General features: G+C 38.2%; 2 protein-coding genes across 2 annotated transcripts in view; both read left to right on the top strand.

Annotated features, from left to right (window-relative positions):
• The window catches only part of PIGX (phosphatidylinositol glycan anchor biosynthesis class X), a 29,560-nt gene extending 24,397 nt beyond the window's left edge, over positions 1-5,163 (top strand). Inside the window, exons 6-7 of the mRNA XM_060397249.1 lie at positions 696-796; positions 1,875-5,163. Coding sequence (XP_060253232.1) covers positions 696-796; positions 1,875-2,018 — 245 coding nt within the window. The 3' untranslated portion in view covers positions 2,019-5,163. The remainder of the gene's footprint in view (positions 1-695; positions 797-1,874) is intronic.
• A 3,572-nt stretch (positions 5,164-8,735) lies between these two features.
• PAK2 (p21 (RAC1) activated kinase 2) overlaps positions 8,736-26,248 on the top strand; it is an 83,002-nt gene continuing 65,489 nt past the window's right edge. Inside the window, exon 1 of the mRNA XM_004003013.6 lies at positions 8,736-9,041. The gene's annotated coding sequence lies outside the window, so the exon portion shown is untranslated. The remainder of the gene's footprint in view (positions 9,042-26,248) is intronic.

A 26,248-nucleotide genomic window follows, 5' to 3' on the forward strand; every position in this document is an offset into this window, starting at 1 on the left:
GCTCTCATCATTTTCAGTCTTCCTAGAATCAAAACTTTAGGAAGTCCCTTTCAGATTTTGGTTTTTTGTATCTCCAAATTTGGGCTGATTAAAATGTTTACAGAATTCAGTAGCACTGTTACTAAAGACTGACAGGAAGTTTTAAATCACACATTTGCTGTCATCATCTGTTTCATGATGAGATAAGTCAAAAAGTATTCAACTTGTTAACTTTGTTCATCTAACCTAGTTTACTGTTTGTTTTAATGGTTACCTTTTACTTACCCTAAATAAAGTTTGGAAAAGTGCCCCCTCCCAAGAGAGCATTTGGGGTTCTGGAATTGTTCATTTTTTTTGGTCTGAGAGTTCTTTCCATGGCTGTGTTTTGTCTATGGAAATTTATCTGGTTGTAGGTTTATGATCTGTTCATTTTTCTGAGATATGTTATACTTCAAGAAAAGTTTGAGTTAAAAAAAATGGCCCCTGGTGTAGTGGGATTTGTTAAGAAGTCATGCTCAACTTCTTCACAGTCTTTGTAATTTTATAATTTTCTAGGCATCCACTTAGAACAGGCTGTTAAAATAAAACAACACATGATAACACATGTACATTGTGTATTAAAATGTTTGAATAATCATATCCCAACATGAAAGACTGACTTGGCTTCTAGTCCAGATACAGGTTTTCTGATATGATTTTCTACCACTTTTTCTCAGAGTTTCCAGTCTTGAAATGCTGGGCTCAGTCAAAGGTGACAGCTCCTTGTGCCTTGAACAGTAAGGATATCTGCCAATGGAACAATATGAAATATAAATCAGTAAGTTAATATTTTGGGGAAGGAAATGGCAAACTACTCCAGTATTCTTGCCTGGAGAATCCCATGGATAGAGGAGCCTGGTGGGGTGCAGTCCATGGGGTTGCAAAGTGTTGGACACAACTGAGTGGCTAAACAGCAGCAGCAAAGTTAATATTTTATGTTGTTTTAGGTCATGCGTCCTCATACAAAACTCCTTCTATAATGTTTCTGCCACATTTAAGGGATGGTAATTTTATATTCTACCACATGAAGGTGTTTTATATTTGTTTTTGATGTTGTTTCTTTGTTACTGTTGGCAGTAGTCATAAAATCATTTAATTTGCAGGCATGGAGATTGAGAGTTAGTCCCATTCCTCATCGATCCAAGGCTAAGTGTAGTTGATGTGCTTTTTAAAAGTGTGGAATGGCAAAAAAAAAAAAAAAAATAGTGGTGTGTCCATCTGATTTTATTTAATCAGTAAAACTTCACTATATTTAGAACTTTTTATTAATTTTTAAGCAACAAAATGAATTAGTTAACTTCATTATATTACATAGAACAAGTGAAAAAGGAAAAGTAAAACTGTAAAGTTGTATCATTTCAACTGTAAGTTTCTAGACAGTAATATTGTTATTATAAATCTAAATCTAGGCTGATGCAGGCCATTTTTAGAGTTTTAACCTCCCAACTTATTTTCAGTTATTAAATTGAGTAAGTATTGGTAGCTCATTAACACTGACTTGGTCAGAAGTAGAGACACAGATGTAGAGAATGGGTGTATGGATACCAGGAGTGAGTATTAGAGAGGGTGGGATGAATTGGGAGATTGCGATTGACATATATATACACTACTATGTATAAAACATAACTAATGAGGGCCTCTTGCATAGCACAGGGAACTTAATGAGTCTGATTCTGTTACATTAACTGAAATGTTGAATCTAAAAGAATCCATCAGGTAGTGTTACATGTAGTATAGCAATGGTGAAAGGTATTTAAAAGGAAAACGAGAAAGTTAAGTTAAAAATCAAAGAAGTAATGGTTTCATCTCAGGAGGCTGATCTTAAATGGATCTAACTTCTCTGTCCCTCTCCCAAGGTATACAAGAATCTGACTCTACAAGTTCCAGTGGGGCTGACCATACACACCTCTTTAGTGTGTTCTGTGACTCTGCTCATTTCCATCCTGTGTTCTACTTGGATCCTTGTGGCTGTTTTCAAATATGGCCATTTTTCCCTATGAATTTTATCCAGTTAAATACTTTCCATAAACCTGAATAAGACCACATCATTTGTGACCAGAAGTATTCTTCTAAAATTGTGTCATTACTTTTGCCTTTTGTCTTTATTTATGGCTAATATTATATTTACTAGAGGAAATTCTGGATCATTCTCAACTAATTTCAAAATTCAGTGCTCTATTATGTAGACCTCTAATAATCCTCAAGCATCAGGGGCCAATACAGGAAACTTAATTCTGTTAAATTAATATTATTTATGAGAAGTGACTTAATCTTCATTTGGATTATAAATAAGTACTTTATTAGAGACAAATTATTGCTAAAAATTGAGAAAATTGTTATGAATAAGACTAATTTGGATGAATCAGAGTTTATTTAAATGTTAGTTTTATAAGAATATTAATTTGTGCAGTTTCAAAGAAAATCATTAAAGTAGGACTTCTAAGAATATAAAAATTGATTATTCCTTGAAGCTTTTCCATTCTCTTTTTATAATACTGCTTTTGAATATATAAATTGGCAAAGGATTGATGGAGTTAAGTACTAATATTAAAAAGTATATTTTACTAAGTTGTACAGTTACAAAAGTTTTTGAATCTTCAGGTGATTTTTTTTTAAGAACAAAAGGTCTTGGTTTATTGTTTTTCTTTGGAAAAATTATAAAATAAAGCAAACACATAAGCTAATTAAGAAATAAAAGGGCAAGCATCTTCCAGAACAGAAGCCAAAAAACTAGGGTATGTTCTGTATAGCATAATGGGATATGATATACTTTGTATATGCTATCACTGGTTAATTTCCTAAAACATTCTGGTATTTTTTAATGGGAATAAATATTTTCTAATTTGCCTTGTTAACATGTTTTCCAGGTATTTTTTTCTCAGTGGGATTAATATAGTGGCATTTAAATAGAATTATATTAGTTAAAATTCAGTACCATTAACACCATTTTGGAATATGGTTAGTCAGGTGGGGAAACCTGGTACTTTTTAACCTCTTAAGTGTGTTTCTATGTATGTGCATGTATGTAATAGTCATTTTCTTTTGCACATCAAAGCCAAGTTCCTCAATATCTAAATGTTTTCATTTCAGTTAATATTTGAAATGGTGGCTTGGGATATGATTCAGCCATTTTTCATTTATATGGGTATTCAGAAGTGTAACGAAAGTGTGAATGTGAGTGAAGATACTTTAATATCAGTTTTTTTGCCTGATAAATGCTGGCAGATGATATCACTTTGATGCAACAGAGCAATTTGAAATCTTTATATTGTCTTCTTTGGATTACTTAAAAAATGACAATTACTTTATTTTTTAAATCAGTTTATCAAAGAAAACAGGTACTATTCTCCTGGTCATTGTGTTCCAGTATTGTTCCACTTGTATGATGTATTTTCTCAAAGTATCATGTAATGTTCTCTGGATGAAAATAACAAAGATTACCTCAACTAAGTGTGGTGGGGGGGTAGAGATTGTTTTGTGTGTGTGTGCCTTTCAGCCACTCTAGTAGGAACTTAGATTATTTAGTTCGATCTAGTGGAGGATAGTACATTCATGACTTGGAAACTGAGAAGATTTATTTCTGCTGTAATGATTTCAGAATGTAATGAGTTTAAGGATTATTCTAGTCAAATAGTCTGTTCATCTCATCTTCAGTTCAGTTCAGTTCAGTCGTTCAGCCCTGTCCAACTCTTTGTGACCCTATGAATCGCAGCACGCCAGGCCTCCCTGCCCATCACGAACTCCCGGAGTTCACTCAGACTCACGTCCATTGAGTCAGTGATGTCATCCAGCCGTCTCATCCTCTGTCATCCCCTTCTCCTCCTGCCCCCAATCCCTCCCAACGTCAAAGTCTTTTCCAATGAGTCAACTCTTCGCATGAGGTGGCCAAAGAACTGCTCATCTATATTTATGATTGATGCTGATTGATATGATTTGAAGATAAAGAATGTCCTCAGGTGAAGTGACTAACACCTATCTGTGCATGCATGCTCGGTGTCCCACTCATTGCGACCCCATGGAACCTGCCAGGCTCCACTGTCCATGGGATTTCCCAGGCAAAGAATACTGGAGTGAGTTGCCATTTCCTTCTCCAGGGGATCTTCCTGACCCAGAGATTGAACCCAAGTTTCCTGCATCTCCTGCCTTGGCAGGCAGGTTCTTTACCACTGTGTCACCTGGGAAGCCCCACATCTATCTCTATTATCCATCAAATTTATATACTACCGGTAGGTAGTTGAATATAAGATTTGGTAGGCTGTGAGAGAGTGAAATAATATAGAGGATTGTCCTAGTCCATGATATATTGGTAGTTTTAACTATCTATCTGATTTCTTGCACCTTACTTCTGGGATTACCTTCCTCCTGAAGTGTATCTTTTTAAGATGTCCTTTTAGTAGGTGTCTCTGGTTTGTAACATTTCTGTGGTTTGTGATATCTCTGTTTTTGCTTGATGATATATTTATTTCACCCTCACTTTTGTTACTAAGAGTTTAACGAGGTATGTACTTCTAAGTTCAGTTACTTTCTTTAGATAGTTTGAAAATATTTTTCCGTTGTCAGATGGCACACATTGTTGCAGTTGCGAAACCTTGCTAAATTTAATAGTTGTTTCTTTGCAGGGGATGTCTTTTCTTTCTGGGTTCTTTATCTTTGGTATTCTGCAGTTTCACTTTGATGTGTTTGAGATTTCCTTTACTTATCCTGTTTGGGATTCACTTTGCTTCCTGAATCTGAAGGGTCTTATCTTTGATCAATTCTGGAAAATTCTAAGCCATCATCTTATCATATACTGCTTCTTTTTGTTTTTTCGCTTTTTCTCATTATGCATACGGTATAGCCCCACAATCTATCCCCATGTCTCTCAACTTTCCTTTCATATTTCCTTTCTCTTTGGGTTGCTATCAGTAATTTCTTTAGATCTGTCTTCCAGTTTATTAATTCTCTCTTTAACAGTGTGCAATGTACTATTTAATCCAAACATTGGCTTTGGTTTTAGTTATATTTTTTATTTCTAGAAGTTTTACTTGACTCCTTTTCAAAGTTGCTTGGTGATTTTTTATAATATCTTGTTTCTTGCTCCTGTCTTACTTAATCATTTTAATAAACTTATGTTATATTCAGTAATAAATAATTCCAAAATCTAAACTTCATGAGCTTCATTATTCTCTTTGTGGTTTCTGCTGATTCATTCCTGGCTTATTTTCTCAGATGTATTGTAGTTTTATTTTGGGTGTTCATATATACCTTTTCATAGCCTGTTTGTGGAAATCCTTTCAGTCCTGTGTTGAGAGTGACCCTGTGCAATAAGGATATGTGTTTGTTTCTTCTAGACCTCCAAGTGTTACCAGCCTGGGAGACTTACTTGACTTGAGGTTTCCTGGACAGTGTAGATACTATAAATTTGAACTTTCAGACCTATGTGAGTGAAAATTTGTGGTTATGAATTCTAAAGGGAAAGCTTTTTCCCCTTGATGCCAAAATCCAGGTTAAAATATATCCACATTTTGGCCTGGGTTGGTACAGGGGATTTTTTTCTCCTAGTCTATTCTCAGAGGGTATAGTCCTCTGAATTTTCCAGCCTTGTGCAAGATTATAGTCCCAAATCTTTCTACAGGCTCATAGCCTTGTCTTTGGTCTCTTGTCTCCTGGGCATCCAAGAAAACCATAGAGATTTGAGGTAAGTAGGTTTTTTCAACACAACAATACAACACAACACAACACAACACAACACAACAGGCTTCATCGACTTGGTTACTACTTTGGTTTCTTGCTCCTCCTTTGGGTTGAATGTGAAGTTTGGAAGCCCATCAGAGGTATTCCTCTCTCTTTGTTTTAACTGGAGGATGATTGCTTTATAATATTGTGTTGACTTCTGCCACATATAAACATCAATCAGCCACAGGTATATACATGTTCCCTCCCTCCTGAACCCTGCTCCCATCTTCCACCCCATGCCACCCCTCTAAGTTGTCACAGAGCACAGAGATCAAATTGCCAACATCCACTGGATCATTGAAAAAGCAAGAGAGTTCCAGAAAAGCATCTATTTCTGCCTTATTGACTGTGTGGATCACAATAAACTATGGAAAATTCTGAAGAGATGGGAATACCTGACCACCTGACCTGCCTCTTGAGAAACCTGTATGCAGGTCAGGAAGCAACAGTTAGAACTGGACATGGAACAACAGACTGGTTCCAAATAGGAAATGGAGTACGTCAAGCCTGTATATTGTCACTTGCTTATTTAACTTATATGCAGAGTACATCATGAGAAACGCTGGGCTGGAAGAAGCACAAGCTGGAATCAAGATTGCTGGGAGGAATATCAATAACCTCAGATATGCAGATGACACCACCCTTATGGCAGAAAGGGAAGAAGAACTAAAGGGCCTCTTGAAAGTGAAAGAGGAGAGTGAAAAAGTTGGCTTAAAGCTCAACATTCAGAAAACAGATCATGGCATCCGGTCCCATCACTTCATGGCAAATAGATGGGGAAACAGTGGAAACAGTGTCAGACTTTATTTTTCTAGGCTCCAAAATCACTGCAGATGGTGACTGCAGCCATGAAATTAAAAGACGCTTACTCCTTGGAAGAAAAGTTATGACCAACCTAGATAGCATATTCAAAAGCAGAGACATTACTTTGCCAACTAAGGTCCATCTAGTCAAGGCTATGGTTTTTCCAGTGGTCATGTATGGATGTGAGAGTAGGGCTATAAAGAATGCTGAGCACTGAAGAATTGATGCTTTTGAACTGCGGTGTTGGAGAAGACTCTTGAGAGTCCCTTGTTCTGCAAGGAGATCCAGCCAGTACATCCTAAAGGAGATCAGTCCTGGGTGTTCATTGGAAGGACTGATGCTAAAGCTGAAACCCCAGTACTTTGGCCACCTGATGCAAAGAGCTGACTCATTGGAATAGACCCTGATGCTGGGAGGGATTACGGGCAGGAGGAGAAGGGGACGACAGAGGATAAGATGGTTGGATGGCCTCACCAACTCAATGGACATGGGTCTGGGTGGACTCCGAGAGTTGGTGATGGGCAGGGAGGCCTGGCGTGCTGTGGTTCATGGGGTTGCAAAGAGTCAGACACAACTGAGCGACTGAACTGAACTGAATTGGGTTGAGCTTATGCCTTTGAAAGGATGTTCTATTTTATCCAGCATTTTGTATATTTAATAGTGGGGATGTTTTTCAAGTTATCTAATATTGTGCCCTATTGCTCCTTGAATCCCTTTTCTCATATTCTTCATATCAATTAAGCTGTTTTGCTCTTTGTCTCAGCAAGAACAATTTGGCTTTCTCTATCTATTTCCATTGCTATTACTCTAGCACTAGTCATGATTAATGCCTCCCTAATTCATTCCTTTGTCTTCTTGCATCTCAAAACTCCATTCTCCATGTAGCAGTCTAGTATAAACCAGGTAACATCACTTCCCTGCTTACAACTATTTAATAACTTCTTGGAATAAAGTCCAGCCTCATTACTATGTCATTTAATATCCTTCCTGACCTGAATCTTGTCTTCTCTAGTGTTTTGCCATACTACGCTACTCCTCTTGCACTAAACTGCAGTTACACAGGCCTTTTTAACTGACCTTAGTGAGTTCTTGTTTTCCTTCCTCTGCTTGTAATGCTCCTGAAAGCTTCTCATGGCTCTCTCTTTCATTTCTTAAACGTCACCTCCTTAAAGATGTTTTCACTGGCCACCTTATCCAAAGTAATCATCCTAGTTTTTTTCCTCATACCAGATTCTATTTTAATTATTGTGTTTTTATATTTGGAAGTTCCACAAAGACAAAGTGACTCATGTTCACTCTTGTATCCCTGATACCCAGGAGTGACTGGTACATATTAGACACTGAGTGAATACATTGAGGCATCTAGTCAAAGCTATGGTTTTTCCAGTAGTCATGTATTGATGTGAGAGTTGGGCCATAAAGAAAGCTGAGCGCCAAAGAATTGATGCTTTTGAACTGTGGTGTTAGAGATGACTCTTGAGAGTCCCTTGGATTGCAAGGAGATCAAACCAGTCAATCCCAAAGGAAATCAGTCCTGAATACTCATTGGAAAGTGTGATGCTGAAGCTGAAACTCCCAATACTTTGGCCACCTGATGCAAAGAACTGACTCATTGGAAAAGACCCTGATGCTGAGAAAGGTTGAAGGCAGGAGGAGAAGGGGATGACAGAGGATGATATGGTTGGACAGCATCACCAGCTTTATGCACATGAATTTGAGCAAGCTCCGGGAGTTGGTGATGGACAGGGAAGCCTGGCATGCTGTAGTCCATGGGGTTGCAAAGTGTCAGACATCACTGAGCGACTGAACTGAACAGAATGAAAACATTGCGGAACTCCTCTGTGAATAAAACATAGAGGCCTTGATTTGCAAGGAGGTGGGCCTTAATTAGCACCAAAATACATTGAGTTACAGGCAAAAAGCAAAATGGATAGTGGATGAATTCTCAGAAACAGATGTCCTGGAGCAGGTTCATGTAACAAAAATCGTCTTTCAGCGTCTTTGGTTGGCACACCTGACTGGAGACAATGCTCTCTCAATATAGAGAATAACCCCCCAAAAAAGAACGTGGGAGAGAGACGTGGAACACATCTCCAAACTACAACTCCCGACAGGCCCCGCGTGAACTCCCACTGGGAGGTGGTGCCGGTCTCCGCCCAGTGGAGCTCCGGCTTGGGTCCCACCCCTCTCCGCTCCCCGCCGTCGCCCTCCCCTAGGGTTGTGGCCACGCGCAGCGGCAGTGGTTGTTCCGCTTCCCCTTTGGCCTGGGCCGTCGCCATTGCCGAAGGCTCCCTGCCCTCCCCTCCCGGCGCCCGCGGGGCTCGGCTGCCGCCTGGCCTAGCGGTAGAAGCGGCTGCGCTCCAGCGCGGCCCCTCTTCCCGCCCCGCTTCCCCCTTCCCTCCCCTCCCCGCCCCGCGTCGCGCGCTTGCTCGGGGCGGCTCCGAAGCCCGCCGGGAGCTCGGCCGGAGGCTCCTCGCTGGGGCGGGGACCTTTCCTCGCCTAGGGTAAGTGTGCAGACAGGCCGGGACGCGGGCCGTCGTTCTCATTCCTCCTCGCTTCTACGCGGCCTGGCCGGCGTGAGCGGCCCGGGGCAGCTGACCTGCCCCGCGCGGGCCCGGGAAGCCGCCACCTGCGTGCCTGGAGCCGCAACTCTTGGGGCGGTGGCTCATTGTCTGCGCCCTCGGGCTGTTTTCTTCTCCGGCTCTAGCCTGAAATGGGAAGCTTGCTGGGCTGGTGAGATCTAACTCTTCCTGGACCCGGCCCTGCCCTGAACCGTGACGGTGGCAGGCCACCGTCTCTGCCTTCTGCTGATCTCCCTTCCCTCGCGTTTCAGCCGCCTTTTCTTCATTTACTTTACTGTTCGACGAAACGTTTCGGGTTTTAGTCCTTGATTTTTTTCGTCCCTTACAGAGTCCCAGCTCCTCCTTATCTCTCTGGTCATCCCAGTTTCTTTACCGAGGCACATTGTCTAAAGCCGCTTCATTCTTTCCTAAACTGCAATCTGTGATCTCTTCCATATTCCGCATCAGTAGAAAACGAATAGTTTTCCGAGGGTTTGAGAGCCTCCGTTTAAAAACAGAACTTTCGGGTCTTCTCGTGATTCCTTTTGATCCTCCGCCGGGAGGTGAATATTTGCTTCTTTAGGTAACTTAGCTGAAGGTTGGCTTTCACCATGTTTAGCTTTCTTTAAAACAATACATACACACAAAACGTTGTCGAGTATTCCTCAGTGGGCTCAACCTTTTGACTCATTCTTTAAAGATAGAGTCATCCAAGAGCTGAAGAGTGGAAAGCAATTGCCGTTGTCGTCAGTTGTGGGGTTGTACTACCGGCCCTGTATCTTATCTTTAATGGGAATACTCTGGGCAGTGCGAACGTGATTTCTTTCCTCCTTGATAAATAATGCCAACTCCTATTGGTTTAGTTATCTCAGATTTATTTTACAAGTGATCTGTGTTTTTTTGTTTTCTTTTTCAACCTCTGTAAAAAGACAATCAAAATGGTTAGGCCTAAAATTAGACTCCCACGAGCTGTGTTTTGGATCAAGGTTGTTCACGTCACGTTTTTTCCCCTGCTCTGTTTGACTCTTCCGCTCTTGCAAGTAGGCAGGATATTGAAATGTAGAAGAATTTGCTCTGGGGGTTTTGTTGTTGTACGGTTATTCAAAAGAATAACATTAAATAAAGTTAAGATTGGGATGAAGACAGTGAATGGTAATTTTTAAAGCAGGTTAGAACTTGTCAACTTTTCCAGGAGCTCTGTGGCTTTTGTAAATCACACTCATAATCCCTTCTATATATTTTGTATGTATCTATGAAAAAATATATATCTAAGTGAAACGTTTGTTCATGTTCTCCTCTTAAGGGTATTGATTTAAGGCAACTCTTAAGTCCTTAGTTTTAAAATCTTTTCTTGTTTTAATTAGCCAGAAACACAGACTTCCATTATGAAAAATGAACCTTAAAATGTTTCTGACCTGTAACATATGTAGGACTTAAACCCACTTTCAGGCTTTGGTGAAAGAGGTTGACCTAAATTCAGTGTGTTTTCAGGACTGTCATTTTGGTAGCGTCGTTTGTCCTTAATTCATTGAGAGGTCGTCTTGGCCTAAGGGGTTAGGTCTAGAAATGTTGGAGTGTGCAAGTGGATGTGTTGATGTCAGCTTCTCTGCCAGTGCTTTCTATAAGCAGATACTTCTACTGAGGAAGAGTTCTGCGTATTCTGCTTCTCTTAGGGCCCTATTTCCAGTTTACAATTATTCAGAATTATTCTTCTGGACTTTTGACATTAAATGCTAACCTGGCAAACCCAAATTCATAAAGTCTGTAATTGTAGTCTGTCTACTGAACAAATGAATAGAAGTTCCTATGATTCTCTAGTCTTTTTGATGGGCAGATTTCCAAGCAGACATGGTTAGCAGTGGTGTATGTATCTTTTCAATTATAATTTTTTTTTTAAGAGAAAACTTGGAACTTGTTCAGGTAGCTGGATAAACATTCAGTTATTCTTTTTTTTTTTTTTTTTTTTTTGGCTGTGCTGGGTCTTCATTGCTGCAGTTGGGCTTTCTCTAGTTCAGTGATGGGGGCTACTCTCTAGTTCAGGTGGTACGCAGACTTCTTATTGGGATGGCTTCTCTGTTGAGCATGGGGGGCTTCAGTAATTGTGGCTCGCCTGCTTATAGTTACCCTGAGGCATGTGGAATCTTTCTGGACCAGGGATGGAACCTGTGTCCCCTGCCTTGGCAGGTGGATTCTTTACCCTTCGACCAGCAGGGAATTCTCTATTCTTTTTTAAAAGAGAGAGATCTTGTTGGAATAGCTTGGGATAAAATAGGTAGATATTGTTAAATTCTTCCTATGTTTAATCTGTCTATATTGATTATTCTAGTATTTGAATATAACATTTCTTTTGGCTTTCTGAATTTTCTACTTTTGATTAAAATGTGAAACTGCACCTTGTTTTCAAGTCTAAAGACTTTGGCATTCTGATCAATTTGTTTTTAAACGCTCTTGCAGTTAGTTACAGGACTAATTCCAGACTAATCAAGGAGGGTGTTAAGTTACTCGCAAATCTGAGTTGTCCTTTGTATCCTTCTTGTACCTCTTGTACCTTGGTAGAAGCAGAAAGATGCAAAAAAAAAAGAAAATAGAATAAAGAAAAAAAATAGCCCCTGTTGCCTTAAAAAATACTATTTTCTTCTGTGATAAGAATTGAGTGTCACCACTTCTTCATTTTAGGATCACTAACCTGAGTAAGAATAGTTAGTCCAAATATGCAGGCCACATTTCATGTCATTCCAGGTATCAAAAGTGGTTAGGAGCTGGAGACCTGGGTTTGAATCCTAGCTCTTGGACTTGACTCTGGACAAGATACGTATTCTTTTCAGAGTTGATTTTTTCAATCTATAAGATGAGGATTAATAATAATAACAGTATAATACAAATTTCATAAGGCTATTTGGAGCAAATGAGAAATACAGGGAAAATTACTTAGCAAATGCTGTGCTTACATGATTAATAAATGTTAATTGATATTCTGTTCTAAACTGTGTTTTATATTTAGTTGCTTCTGCAACAAATGTTATACTTAGAAACTTAGATTTAAGACTGCTTTCTAAAGTGGTTGGAATCTCAGGACCATGTTTTTGAGATCATAACTGTTAAAAAAATTACTTTTCAGGGAAAAAGTTTCATCAATGAAATCAAATATAAGTTTTTTTAATACATATTTCTCAGATTTTAAAATAGTCATATTTCTCATAGAAAATTTAGAAAGTAAACTATTAAGAAACAGGACAAAAATTACTATACAAAAATCACTTTAGCCCTCAGAGATAACCATAATTATAACAGATTAGAATAGTGAGTTTTTCCCCTTTATTTTAAAATTAAATTTCAAAGGCAGTCACTTCATGCTTATCACAAAAGATTCAAGCAAGTCAGTTATTTAGCGTAAAAAGTGAAAATTACTTTCCTTACTTTCTAGTCGCATTTCTTACAGGTACCCACTGTTAGCAATTTTGTTTTCTTTATGCAATTAAAAATAAACACAGTGTGTGTGTAATCTTACCTTAATTTTATTTTTAATAAAAAAATCTAATTGTTATAAATTCTTTTCCATCTCAGTACTTGTTATACCTCATGTTTTTAATAGTCATGCAATATTCTATTCTTTTCTTGTACTTTACTTAATTCTTTATGGTTATTTTTGGGCAACTAAAAGTGAGCTTTAGTGAACTTATATCTTTGTGCACATGCATATGTATAGAAGTATTTCCATAGAAAGAATTCTTAAGTGTGCATTTTAAGTTTTAATAGATGCCAAACTGCCTTCCTAAAAGGTTATACTAATCTGTACTTCTTTATTGAATTGCAGAAGCTCTTTACATATAGTAGATATTAATGCTTTAAGAGTATCTTTTCCATTTTACCTTTATCAAAAAACAATCTTCTATATTTTCTTTTGGTACTTTAATAATTGTATTTGAATCTTAATACTTCAGATTATTTTTTTGGTGCAAAGTAGGGTAAGAGTTTGGCTACTGAAATAAAATATAGGTATGAAAATATTTCAGGACTTTGAGGTTGGTGTAAAAATTTGTCACATGATAAGGATTCAGAGAGGAATATTTTAATAGTTTTATTGTAAGCATCACATCTGAAAAGGAGGGGGAAATGCCCTCTTTTGGCTCCTAGTTCTTGGCATCTACCTAATTCATCCTCAGCCTTCAAATTTTAGCTTTTGAGTATAGCTTTCTTTGGGAGTCTTCCCTGATTTCTGGTATGATTTAGATATTCTTATTGCTTTTATATGTTTTCTTAACACATTGATCCATAATCTTTCTTTGGAGTATGCTGAAAGGATGAGTTATTCATTTGGAAAGGAGAGTTATATCTCAATTTTTGTCAATTGAAACTAATCAAAAAGGAGATGCAAAGAACTCTAGTTTTGGTTAAAATTGAAACACATATATACATACGGGCTTCCCATGTGGCGCTAATGGTAGAGAACCCACCTCCAGTTCAGATTAGAGGTAACAGACTCTGGTGGATCCCTGGGTTGGGAAGATACCCTGGAGGAGGGCACAACAACCCACTCCCGTATTCTTCCCTGGAGAATCCCATGGTCAGAGGAGCCTGGCGGGTTGCCATCCATATTGGGTCACGCAGAAACCCACTCTAGTATTCTTGCCTGGAGAATCCTATGGACAGAGGAGCCTGGCGGGCTGCAGTCCACATGGGGTCGCACAGAAACCCACTCCGGTATTCTTGCCTGGAGAATCCCATGGACCCAGGAGCCTGGCAGGCTGCAGTCCATATAGGGTTGTACAGAGTCGGAGACGACTGAAGCGACTTAGCGCAGTACCTATATGCATAAGCGTTCAGGGCTCTTTTAACCTACATTACTGAGTTCTTCCTAACATGTTTCTGATCACACTATTATCTTGTAGATAATATTTTTTCATGTAAATATTTAGTAAGTTCTGGGAAAATAGAGGTTTTATTTTAATCCCTATTTCGTAGGTACATTTTAAGGTATAATCTCAGCTTTCAAAAAATTAATTCCTAGTCTCAGATTCCCTGGCAATCCAGTGGTCAAGACTCTGTGTTTCCTTTGTGTTTCCCCTGGTTGGGGAACTGAGATCTCAAAAGCCACATGGTGTGCCCCAAAATTAATTCCTATGCTTTTTAATTTTGAGATTTGGTTTATAAAGCAAAAATGTTACATAATAACCACATGAACAACAAGAGTTGGAGTAAAACTTTTAGACACAATTTCAGTTTCTCTAAAGATCAGGTTATTAAAGAATAAAAAGTTACATTGGCAAATATAATAGTAAAAATATAGCCAGGTGTTTGATAGATTATCTATTGTAAATTCTTTCTGAACTTTTTCACCTTCCCTATTAAATATTTGAAAAGAATAAAGTTTAAAAAAAAAAACAACAAATATTGCCTGTGAATGACTGCAGTTAATACAGTATTTTGATATTTCTTTATATTTTGTAATTGTACATAATTTACTTTTCTGAAATTTTGGAATCATATTTTGTGGAATTTGCTATCTTCATTTTTTTTTAACTTAACATTAAATCTTGACAGTTTCCTTCTGTTCTCCTTAAAAATTATTTTTTTAAATGATTTTTTTAATGTTTGCCTAATGTTCTATTGTACAGCTATGCCTTAGTTTCACTATTTTCCTATTGGCCAATGTGTAATTTATTCCAGTGTTTTATACAAATAATTCTATAGTGAATATCTTTTTATTTTTCCCTGATTATTTAGAGTATTTTCTTAGAAATGGAATTACTGAATAAAAGCATATAAACATTTAAAACTATTAAGTTACGCTTCAGAAATGTTTGATGTGTGTTATCACTAGCTTTGTGAATCTCATTTTGTTGCTGTTGTCCTTGAAACAACCATCATTCTTAATGAAATTATTAAATATGCTTAAATTTGTGTATTGCTAGGCAAATAAATTAGTTTGATATGCATTTCTTGTTTAAATTACAGTTTTGTTTTTGTGGATTTGGTTTAGTTTATTATTTCTGATAAATATACAAAAGTAACTAGATTTTCTTTTTTCAGTAAGTTCTCTTTAAAAAATTTCTTACACTATTTTAAAAGTTCGTTTCCATTCACAGTTCTTATAAAACATTCGCTACATTCTGTGTGTTGCATGAAACATCCTTGAGCCTATCTTACACCCAGTAGTTTGTACCTGTAGAAATAACTAGATTTTTGTGTTCACGATTGTTTTTATTATCTTTCTGGATTTCAGTAAAATTTTATTTACTTTTGTTTTCCAGGTTCCTTGTCTTACCTAAAAATAATAATAATTTTTGCTTTATTTCCTCTTGCCTGGAGAGTCCCAGGGACGGGGGAGCCTGGTGGGCTGCGGTCTCTGGGGTCACACAGAGTTGGACACGACTGAAGTGACTTAGCAGCAGTAGTAGCAGTTGCTTTATTTCCAATAGTTACAGTATTTATTTTTATTTTAGCTCTTTATTACATTGATTAGAATCTCCAAGATTGTCTTGGAATGTCTCTGGTATTTTTACAATTAAGGATGACTACAGCTATTGGTTTTAGATTAAAATTCCTTGTTATTTATTTTCTTCTTTATAAAAAAGAATTGTCTTCTGAGTTTTATCAAATGTTTTTGTAACACTTACTTAGGTGATGGTAAGGTTTTTCTTTTACTACTTACGAAAGTATGTAAATAAATTGGCTAATAACATTCCCAAGATACTCAAAGACCTATATAATGAGGAACCAAACTTGTTAGTCAAGTGTACAGAATTTATTGAAAGAGTAGAAGAGAATCTTATAGGAATTTTTAATTTAATAAGAATACACAGTCCATATGGTAACTTCTGTAGTCTGTGGAGAAATCCTTACTTACTCTCATGCATCAGCTTTGATAAATTTGCATCTAATATTTTTTAAGATATTCAAATTTATTATATGGGTACATGTAAATTTTTATAATTAAAATTTGTGGTGTTCATTTCTATCAGTTATTAGTGATTTTGTTATTTTTCTTAATTTGGTTTACCAAATGTTTTCTTAGTAATTTTTTAATAAGAAACTTTGAGATTCATTCTGTTAATTTTCTGTGTTCTGATTTTCTAACTTCTGCTTTTTATTTTGTTCCTGCCTTTTTTTGTTGTTATACTTTTTCTAACTTAGTAAATTCTTAGTTCTTTCTCTTTTTTATTTAATGAGAACATTTAATGCTCTTAATTTGCCTCTGAGTACAGCTTTTGCATTCTGAAATGCCTCTGAATGATTTTCTTGTATTCATTGCTTTCCAAATAGTTGGTAATTCTAATTTGATTACTTCTTTGACTCGGGAGGTACTTGGTACAGTTCTGTTCACTCTTGCATTCTTTCATTGTCAGTGACTATGGTTTTTTAAAATATTTTTGAGTTGATTGAGGGTTTCTTTGTGACTTAAAGCATAGTCCAATTTTCTAAATGATCTTTGAAAACTTACAAAGAACATTTTCTATTTGCACATACAGTTTATATACACACATGTATCTGTCAATCTTTATTCAAATTCTTACTCCTTATTAATAAGTTTTTATTAACTGTAAGACCTAGCCTTTATTAAGTTTTTAATCTTAATCTGTCAAAGACTGAGAGGTAGCATTGTTTCTGAACAGCTTATGCTTACTTATATTGAGGCCTTTATGTTTGTTTCTTCTGCCTGAATACTGTCTTCCTTTCATATGTCACTGCTTTAAAGAAGCCTTACCTGATCAGCCATCCAATACAGCCTCCTCTGCCCCTGCTCAGTATCTAACCTTTTGTCTCTTTGTGTTTTTCTTCATAGCACTTCCACCCGAATTTATTTTTTCATTTACTTGTTTATTTCTTTGCTATTATTCTGTTCAGAACTTAGAACAAGTATGTATGCAGTAAGAATGTGTTTGTTGAGTAAAGGGTGCCCAGTTTTTTAAATTATTTTATTTCATTTTATACCATTTTAGATTCACAAAAAAATTGAGCAAAAAAGTACAGAGAGCTCTCATACACCCTGATCTACTCTCTCCCTTAGCTTCCCCAGCCATCATTATGCATTATGTGGTATGTTTGTTACGACTGATGAACCACTGTACATCACTGTCAATCAAAGCTCATAATTTATATTAGGATTCACTTTTGGTGATTAATATAATGAGTATTGGGTATTGACAAATGGTGGATAAATGCCACGTATCCATCATTATAGTATCATACAGAATAGTTTCTCAGCTCCTAAAATTCCCTGTGCTCCTCTTATTTGTCCCTCCTTTTTCACTAATCCTTGACAACTACTGATGCTTTACATGTCTCCATGGTCTTGCCTTTTCCAAAAATGTCATATAGTTGGGTTATACAATATGTAACTTTTTCAGCTTCTTTCACTTAACAATATGCATTTGAGTTTCATTCATTATTTTTTTATGGCTTAATAGCTCATCGCTCTTTTGTGCGGAATAATACTCCATTGTTGGAATATACCGCAGTTTGTCTATCCACTTACCTACTGAAGGACATCTTGGTTGCTTCCACCTTTGGCAGTTATGAGTAAAGCTGCTATATAAACATCCATGTTTAGGTTTTGCATGGGTATAAGTTTTCAGCTGATTAGAGTAAATAGCAAGGAAAACGATCACTGTATTGTACGGTAAGAATGTATTTAGTTTCGTGAGAATCTGCTAAAACTGTCTTTCAAAGTGACTGGACCATTTTGCTTTCCCAGCAGCAATGAATGAGAGTTCCTGCTGCTCAAATCCTCATCAGCATTTAATGTTATTCGTGTTTTGGATTTTAACCATTTAAATAGATGTGTAGTGCTATCTTACTGTTGCAGTTTGCAATTCCCTAATGAAGTATGAGGCTGAGCGTCTTTATTTCAGATGCTTCTTTTGCAGATATTTTCCCCTACTCTGTGGCTTGTCTTGTTATCGCAACCCTGATGATTTTTATCATGTTTTTGGTATAATATTATTGATGCATGTTTAAGTTCTGTACTGCTAAAGGTCTGCATCCCACCTGATCAATAAAAATTTGTCATATTTAATCTGAGTCTTTTATTTTACTTAAATTCATATCAGTCCTGTTCTTTGTTCAGTAAGTTATTAGCCAGCTTTTTCTTTCCATGCCACTTTTAGTTGTAGCTCTTTTAAATTATAACTACTGAACTACTAAAATAATTTTGTTTTAATCTAAAATGAATACTGAAAACATATGTGTATTGTCATAATTTTGTTGAGTGTGTTTCTGTTATTTTTTAATGCTTTCTATTTTTTAATGGCTCATTGCTACTGCTTCTACATTTTTATGAAATATACATAATGTATAGTTATCTTCTTAACCAATTTTAGGTGAAGTTAACTATTAAACAACATGAGTTTGAATTGCCCGGGTCCACTTGTGCCTGTTTTTTTTTTTTTTCATCGATAGTAAATACTATAGTACAGCACTATTCAAGGTTGGTTGAATCCTAGGATGCAGAACCACAGATACAGAGGAACTTTGGAGAAACCATATTATGGAGAGCTGGACTGTGGGTTATACTCTGATTTTTTACCGTGTGGAGGGTTGTACCCCTAACCCCAGGCTGTTCAGAGTCAACCATATGCAGTTCTTTGGCATTAAGTATGCTTACATTGTACAACCATCATTACCATCCATCTCCAGAATTTTTCATCTTTGCTAACTGAATCTTTGCACTCATTAAATGCTGACCCCTCTATTCCTCTCTATCCCTCGTGACTGTGTCTAACCTACTTTCTCTTATGATTTTGCCATTTCCAGGTGATCCACATAAGTAGAATCATACAGTATTTGTCCTTTAGTGTCTGCTTATTTCACATAGCATATTTTCAAGGTTCATCCTTATAGTGTTTATGGGGCTTCCCTGGTAGCTCAGCTGGTAAAGAATCCGCCTGCAATTCAGGAGACCGTGGTTCACTTCCTGAGTTGGGAAGATCCCCTGGAGAAGGAATAGGCTAACCACTCCAGTATTCTTCGGCTTCCCTGGTGGCTCAGATGGTAAAGAATCCACCTGCAATGCAGGTGACCTGGGTTTGATCCCTGGGTTGGGAAGATTCCCTGGAGGAGGGCTTGGCAACCCACTCCAGTATTCTTGCCTGGAGAATCGCCATGGACAGAATAGCCTGGTGGGCTACAGTCCATGGGGTCACAAAGAGTTGGACAGGACTGAACAACTAAGCACAGCACGTACCTGAAGCTTCATACTTTATTTTTTCATTTCCAAAAATATTTTTGGTTACTTTTAGTTCTGCTTTCTTCCTTGGAAACACTTGTAATCGTTAGGTTAGCTCATTTCTGTCTTTTGTGTGAGCTTCTCAAATGTTTGTCTTTATCACTCATTTGATTTTCCTTTATCACCTCCAGTGTCGGCTTTACTTCTGCTATTAAAATATAGTTTCTTTGCATCTTTTAAAAATTTACTCCATTCCTTTTTTTGCTTAAATTACCCTCATTTCATCTTGGTCTTTTCTCTTTATATATGCCTGTTTCATGGAGTTTGCCAAACAGTGTTTAGAACTTAATTCTGTGTCCTGAATTAATTCACCTTCTAAGTTAGATTCTACTTTTTTTTTTTTTTAGATTCTACTTTTATGAAAAGTAATTTTCTCTATTTCTTGTGCTGCATTATTGTTGGGATCAGTGTTGGATTTTTCTTGCTGCTTATTCATCCTTTTTCTTTTTTAAATATTTATTTTTATTTACTTATTTATTACGTTTCCCAGGTAGCTCAGTGGTAAAGAATCTACCTGCCAACGTAGGAGATGCAGGTTTGATCCCTCGGTCAGGAAGATCCCATTAAGAAGGAAATGGCAACCCATTCTAGTATTCTTGCCTGGGAAATTGCATGGACAGAGGAGTCTGGCCGGCTCCAATCCATGGGGTCACAAGAAGAGTTGGACACAACTGAGCAACTAAACAATAAACAGCTTATTTATTTGGCTCTGCCGGGTCTTAGTTTCTGCATCTGGAATCTAGTTCCCAGACCAGGGGATCAAACCCCTGTGCCTGGAAGCAATGTGGAGCCTTAGCCACTGGACCACCAGGGAAGGCCCCTGCTTATTCCTCCTTGAATGGTAGCTGCTGTTACCTGATACTCATTTATTGGAAGCGTTTGTGGGATTGATTGTCCTTGCCTCTACAGTTGGCTAGGGTTCTGGTTGAAACCTCTTCTTAGGTGTGTTGCTGAAGGATAAATACACACAGCTCCTAGCCTGAGTCCCAGTGATTAATTGGCATTCATCTAATAGGGTAGTTCCGGGCTAGGATGGTAGGGTCTTACCCTACCTTGATTTCTAGCCTGTGCTTCTTTTAAGGCTCTTACTGATTCTAATCTTGTACCCACAACACAACACTTGGCTTGTATAAATACACCTCTCAGGAAACCATGTGGGAATACAGGTTTTTTATGCCATTTTACAGCTCCACCTGAACTTTATATCCATAAAGACACATATGGCAGTCTCCTAAATGTATGTAGAAAGATTAGAAGAGATGATAAGGAACTCTAGCTGCCATAGAATTCACCTCTATTTATCGAGAAATGAGTTAACAAGGGTGACTGACTAGCTTGTTTCTTTGAGGCAAACTTTGGGTCTCCAAATTAAAGGATGGCTAGCAGAGAGGAATTAAAAGACGCCTACTCCTTGGAAGGAAAGTTATGACCAACCTAGATAGCATATTGAAAAGCAGAGATATTACTTTGCCAACAAAGGTCCGTCTAGTCAAGGCTGTGGTTTTTCCAGTGGTCATGTATGGATGTGAGAGTTGGACTGTGAAGAACTGAGCTCCAAAGAATTGATGCTTTTGAACTGTGGTGTTAAGAGAAGACTCTTGAGAGTCCCTTGGACTGCAAGGAGATCCAACCAGTCCATCCGAAAGGATCCACACAGTCCTGGGTGTTCATTGGAAGGACTGATGCTGAAGCTGAAACTCCAATACTTTGGCCACCTCATGTGAAGAGTTGACTCATTGGAAAAGACTGATGCTGGGAGGGACTGCGGACAGGAGGAGAAGGGGATGACAGAGGATGAGATGGCTGGATGGCATCACCGCGTCGATGCACATAAGTTTGGGTGAATTGCAGGAGTTGGTGATGGACAGGGAGGCCTGGCGTGCTGCGATTCGTGGGGTTGCAAAGAGTCAGACACGAATGAACAACTGAACTGAGTAGAGAGGAGCAAGCTATCTTTATATCTTAACTTTCTCTTATAAAACATGTATCATGGGTGGGTCATGGATCTTAGTTAAGATTGTGTGACCTTAAAGCTAATGGAAAGCCTTATAAGACTTTAAATAAAATTGTTTTCATGGAAATTTAGGATAGGTTGCTATTATCTGATTTGATACTACTTTTTACTATATGAAGCTGGTTTCAGTTTTTGTTTAACTTAGACAACTGCGTAAGGAATCAAATAATCAGCCTGCAGTTGACTTTTATTTTTCAGTATAAAGTCTTTGATAAGTTTTTGGTCTGATTATAGGAAAATAGCATCTTGTTCCAATTTGCATCTTTTTGATATCTAGTTGAACAATTTTCATACACATCCAGTTGTCCTGCTTATGATTTTTTGACTTTAGTATGGTGTAAAAGTGGTATGCATTCAGTAGAAACCATACTTTGAATTTTGATCTTTGCCTGGGCTAGCGGTACAGGTTCAGTACTCTGGGGGTGCTGGGCAGAGGCAGTGAGCGAGCTGCGGCTCCCAGTCAGCCACGCAGTCACAAGGGTATAACCATACACTTCACAACTATTCTGTACCCTTAAAACCATTCTCTTTTTCACTTTTAAGAAAAATACTCAGTGAACTACAGAAAATACTCAACAGTGTTATAAAGTAGGCTTTATGTTAGATGAATTTTCCCAGCTGTCAACTGATGTGTTTTGAGCATGTTTAAGGTAGGCTTAGGCTATGATGTTCTTTGATAGATTTAGGGGTATTAAATGCATTTTCGACTTAATGATATTTTCAGCATACATATCTTAAGTCAAGGATGACCTGTGTTTATTGTCCCTCCCCTCCTTTTTCAGTTTGAATTGTTATTGGGGTTTGTGACCAAACTTGGGGAAAGCTAGACTTCACACTGTTGAACATGCTTCTTACTGCTTTAGAAAAATGTATATTTGTTGTTCCTTGCTTCGCCATTTACTACCTCATAGGCAGTTTTGAAACATCTTTTGTCTCACTCTTTTACTTCTTTCATGCTTGGTCATAGTTTCACTTTTCTAGTTTTGTGATTGGGTGAAGGCCCAGGGGAAGAAGAAAGAAAAGAGGATCACATTTAGATTACAAAGCTTCCTTAACACACTGCTTCCTCTGTTTACAGAGATCGTCCTCTCTTTTTTTGGTTGGCAAGTTCTTCTCATCCTTCAAAAGCCAGTTTTGATTTCTTTGCCTAATTATTAATTACTTTACCTAATCATGTAAACAGGAGCTCTGAGTCCTCTTCTCCACTACATTCCACTTACCCCATCAGCTCTTATCTCACTGCAGAGTAGTCCTTTGTTATTCTTTCCCACTGATGGTGAGTTTGAAACTGAGACTAGATCTTAGTCATCTTTATTTCTGACATCTGACACATTGTAGTTCACAAAATAAATATTTCAGTGACTTAGACTTGAAACCATGTCATTTTCCTGTTTCTAGTGTGAAGTGTAAAAAAAGTAATAGGTCTTTCTGGGAAGTGTAATTATGGATATTCTGTTTTTCTTTAAATTTTACTCTGGTTTGGGTTCTTTGTACTACTTTTGTTATGAGAATAAAAAACACTTAAAACCAAGCCTCTTGAATTTCCAAGTGCTCCCCATTGCCCAGCATCTGTGACTTTCTGGCCCCACTCAGCAGGCTTATTTCCCCCTACTGGCTGCTGTGTGCCCTTTTATCTCATGAACTAAATTATTCTTATTGTTCCTGTTGCCTAGAATTCCATCTTCTGAGTAAGAATATGATTAGTAGTAAACTGAGAAATAACTTGTAATAGAGATTGATTAATGAGAATAGTGTCCTGCTGTCTTATTTTGAATATATAGTGGTTAAGGTGAGGTGCTTGGATGAATTTTATCAGTTGTGAATATCAAGATAAATGGAGCATTTAATTATCTTAGCTTTCTAGATTGGGCTTCCCTGGTGGCCCAGATGGTAAAGAATCTGCCTGCAGTGCGGGATACCTGGGCATGATCCCTGGGTCGGGACGATCCCCTGGAGAAGGGAATGGCTACCCACTTGAGTTCTTGCCTCAGGAATTTCTTGGACTGAGGGGCCTGGTGCACTACAGTCCATGGGGTCGCAAAGATTACTTTGCTCTGATGCCATCTCAAAAAAGCCATTCTTCCTTTTATCTTTTTTCTTTTTGGTTGTGCTGGGTCTTCATTACTGTGTGGGCTTTTCTCAAGTGGAACGCCTCTCTAATTGAGGTGCACGGGCTTCTCATGATGGCTTTTCTTACTGTGGTTCACGGTCTCTAGGGTGCCTGGGCTTCAGGTGTTGCGGTGTATGGGCTCAGTAGCTGTATGCAGTTCCTGGGTTCTAGAGCACAGGCTGAGTAGTTGTGGCACATGGGGTTAGTTGCTCCTTGGCATGTGGGATCTTCCTGGACCAGGGATCGAACCCATGTCTCCTGCATTGGCAGGGAGATTCTTTACCACTGAGTCACCAGGAAAGCCTCAGATAAACCTTTCATTGATTTTTTTTTTCGTTCAACAAGTACTCCTCTCTGAGACACATGAACTGCACACAGTGCTAGGTATTAGTGATGTCATGGTCAATAAAATACTGACTGGATCCATGCTTATGGAGTGTATAACCTAGTTAAGGTAGGCACAGTTTTATAGCAAATCCATTATGATGACTGTTAAGGCAGTGAACTAATGTGCCTGGCGTGGGAGTTAGGAGGTATCAGAGGGAAGTGACCTTTAGGCCAGTACTTAAAGCAGGTGTTGGGCAGGTGGAGGTGATGAATAGAAAGAAGGGTGACAGACTCGATCTCAGTCTGCCCAGGGCTTCCCTGGGTTTAGTTAGTGTTAGTCGCTCAGTCGTGCCCGACTCTTTGCAAACCCACGGACTGCAGCCCACCAGGCTCCTTTGTCCATGAGATTTTCCAGGCAAGGATACTGGAGTGGGTTGCCATTTCCTTCTCCAGGGGATCGTCCGAACCCAGGGATCAAACCTGAGTCTCCTGCGCTGCAGGCAGATTCTTTACCGACTGAGCTACAAGGGAAGCACTGAAAATCTTGTATCCCAGGATAACTCCATCAGTTCTAGGGAAACTGGATGACTGAACATAAAATTTCCTAGAAAGGCCATGTGTGGAGGCCTGAGATGGCTGTCAGAGAAACTGAAAGAGCAGACAAAACTACAGAGCATTGAGTCTGGAAAATTAGAGGCTTGATCATGCATGTATTAGCGGGCTTCCTTTTAAGTATCCTACTGAAAGGCTTTAAAGTAGAGGACTGAAGTTATAAAGTTTATATATTTTGAAGTGGCTCCCTGTGCTGTGAAGAACAGACTGGGAGCGACTGAGAGTGGATTTGGGGACAGTAAATAATGGTTAGGTTATAGGCTCCAGTGACTTGGTGCTAAAGCTGTTTTGGGAAGCACAGATAATTTTGAGAATTAGGTTGTTTCAGTAGTGTTATGAAATCCTAAAGCAAATGATTTTCAAAGATTGTTTTCCTCCAAGAGTGCTGATTTCTTAAAAGTGGTAAACCAGACATTTTCACTCCCATATTTTTCTGTCTCACTGGATAAAAATTTTACTAACAGAATAAATCGAAGCAATTAATTTTTTAAAACTGCCAACCATCTTTTTTTCCCGATATGAAGAACAGCAGCATAGAATGTAGGACTACACGTGGCTGTGAAGTTTTAGAAGTGATTGTTTTCCTGATTACAGCAAAAAGTATAACTTCAAAGTAGTCCTGTCGAAGGTGAAAGTCGCTCAGTCGTGTTTGACTTTTTGTGACCCTCTGGACTATATAGTCCATGGAATTCTCCAGGCCAGAATACTGGAGTGGGTAGCCTTTCCCTTCTCCAGGGTATCTTCCCAACCCAGGGATTGAACCGAGGTCTCCTGTATTGCAGGCGGATTCTTTACCAGCTAAGCCACAAGGGAAGACCAAGAATACTGGAGTGGGTAACCTATCCCTTCTCAAGGGGATCTTCCTGACCTAGGACTCAGGGGATCTTCCTGATCTAGGACTCAAACCAGGGTCTCTCCTGCTTTGCAGGCGGATTCTTTACCAACTGAGCTGTCAGGGAAGCCCCATTGAAAGCCTATGTAATTTATTCCAGTGATGTGTCAGCCCTTCAGATCATCTTTTAGAACTCTTATCCTTAAAATACTCTAGGAGACGGCCACATAGTCTTTAAAATATCTTCTTCAACAGAGGCAAACCTTCCATCTTTGCCTGTGCCCATTCTTCAGTACTTCTTGCTTTCTCCATCTGCATTTGCCCCTCTGTGGTTTCTTTCTTTTCCTTTAAGTTTTAAAAAATGAGATGTAATTTGTATATGATAAAATCCACTCTTTAAAAGGTATACGACTCCATGGGTTTTTATTGCCCCCCCCTTTTTTTTTAGTGATATTCACAAGGTTATACAACCATCTGTCTAATTTGCATTACTGCAAGAAGAAATCTTACACCCAGTAACAGTCACTGATTTTACCCCAGCATGCACTCCCTCACCCCAGGCAACCGCAAATCTATTTTCTGTCTGTAAGTTTCTCTATTCTGGATATATAGAAGAATCACATAATATGTGGTCTTTTGTGACTTGTTTCATTTTATGCACTGAGTTTTCAAGCTTCATCCCTCTTAGAGCATGTATGCATACTTCATTCCTTTTTATGGCTGAATATTACTCCCAATTCATTTCTTTTCAGTATACATAGGAGTGGAATTGCTGAGTCATATAGTAACTCCATGTGTAACCTTTTGAGGAGCTATCAGATTGTTTTACAAAGCAACTGCACCATTTTGGAATCCTGCCAGCAGTGTTGGAGGATTCCATTTTCTCTGCTTTCTCACTAACTTGCTTTTTTCCTGTCTTTTGATTATAGCCATCCTAATGTGTGAGACGGTATCTCGTTGTGATTTTAATTTGCATTTCTCTGATCACTAACGATGTTGAGTATTTTTTCATGTGTTTATTGGCCATTAG

Source organism: Ovis aries, chromosome 1 (assembly GCF_016772045.2).
Source record: "Ovis aries strain OAR_USU_Benz2616 breed Rambouillet chromosome 1, ARS-UI_Ramb_v3.0, whole genome shotgun sequence".
NCBI classification, from domain to species: domain Eukaryota; kingdom Metazoa; phylum Chordata; class Mammalia; order Artiodactyla; family Bovidae; genus Ovis; species Ovis aries.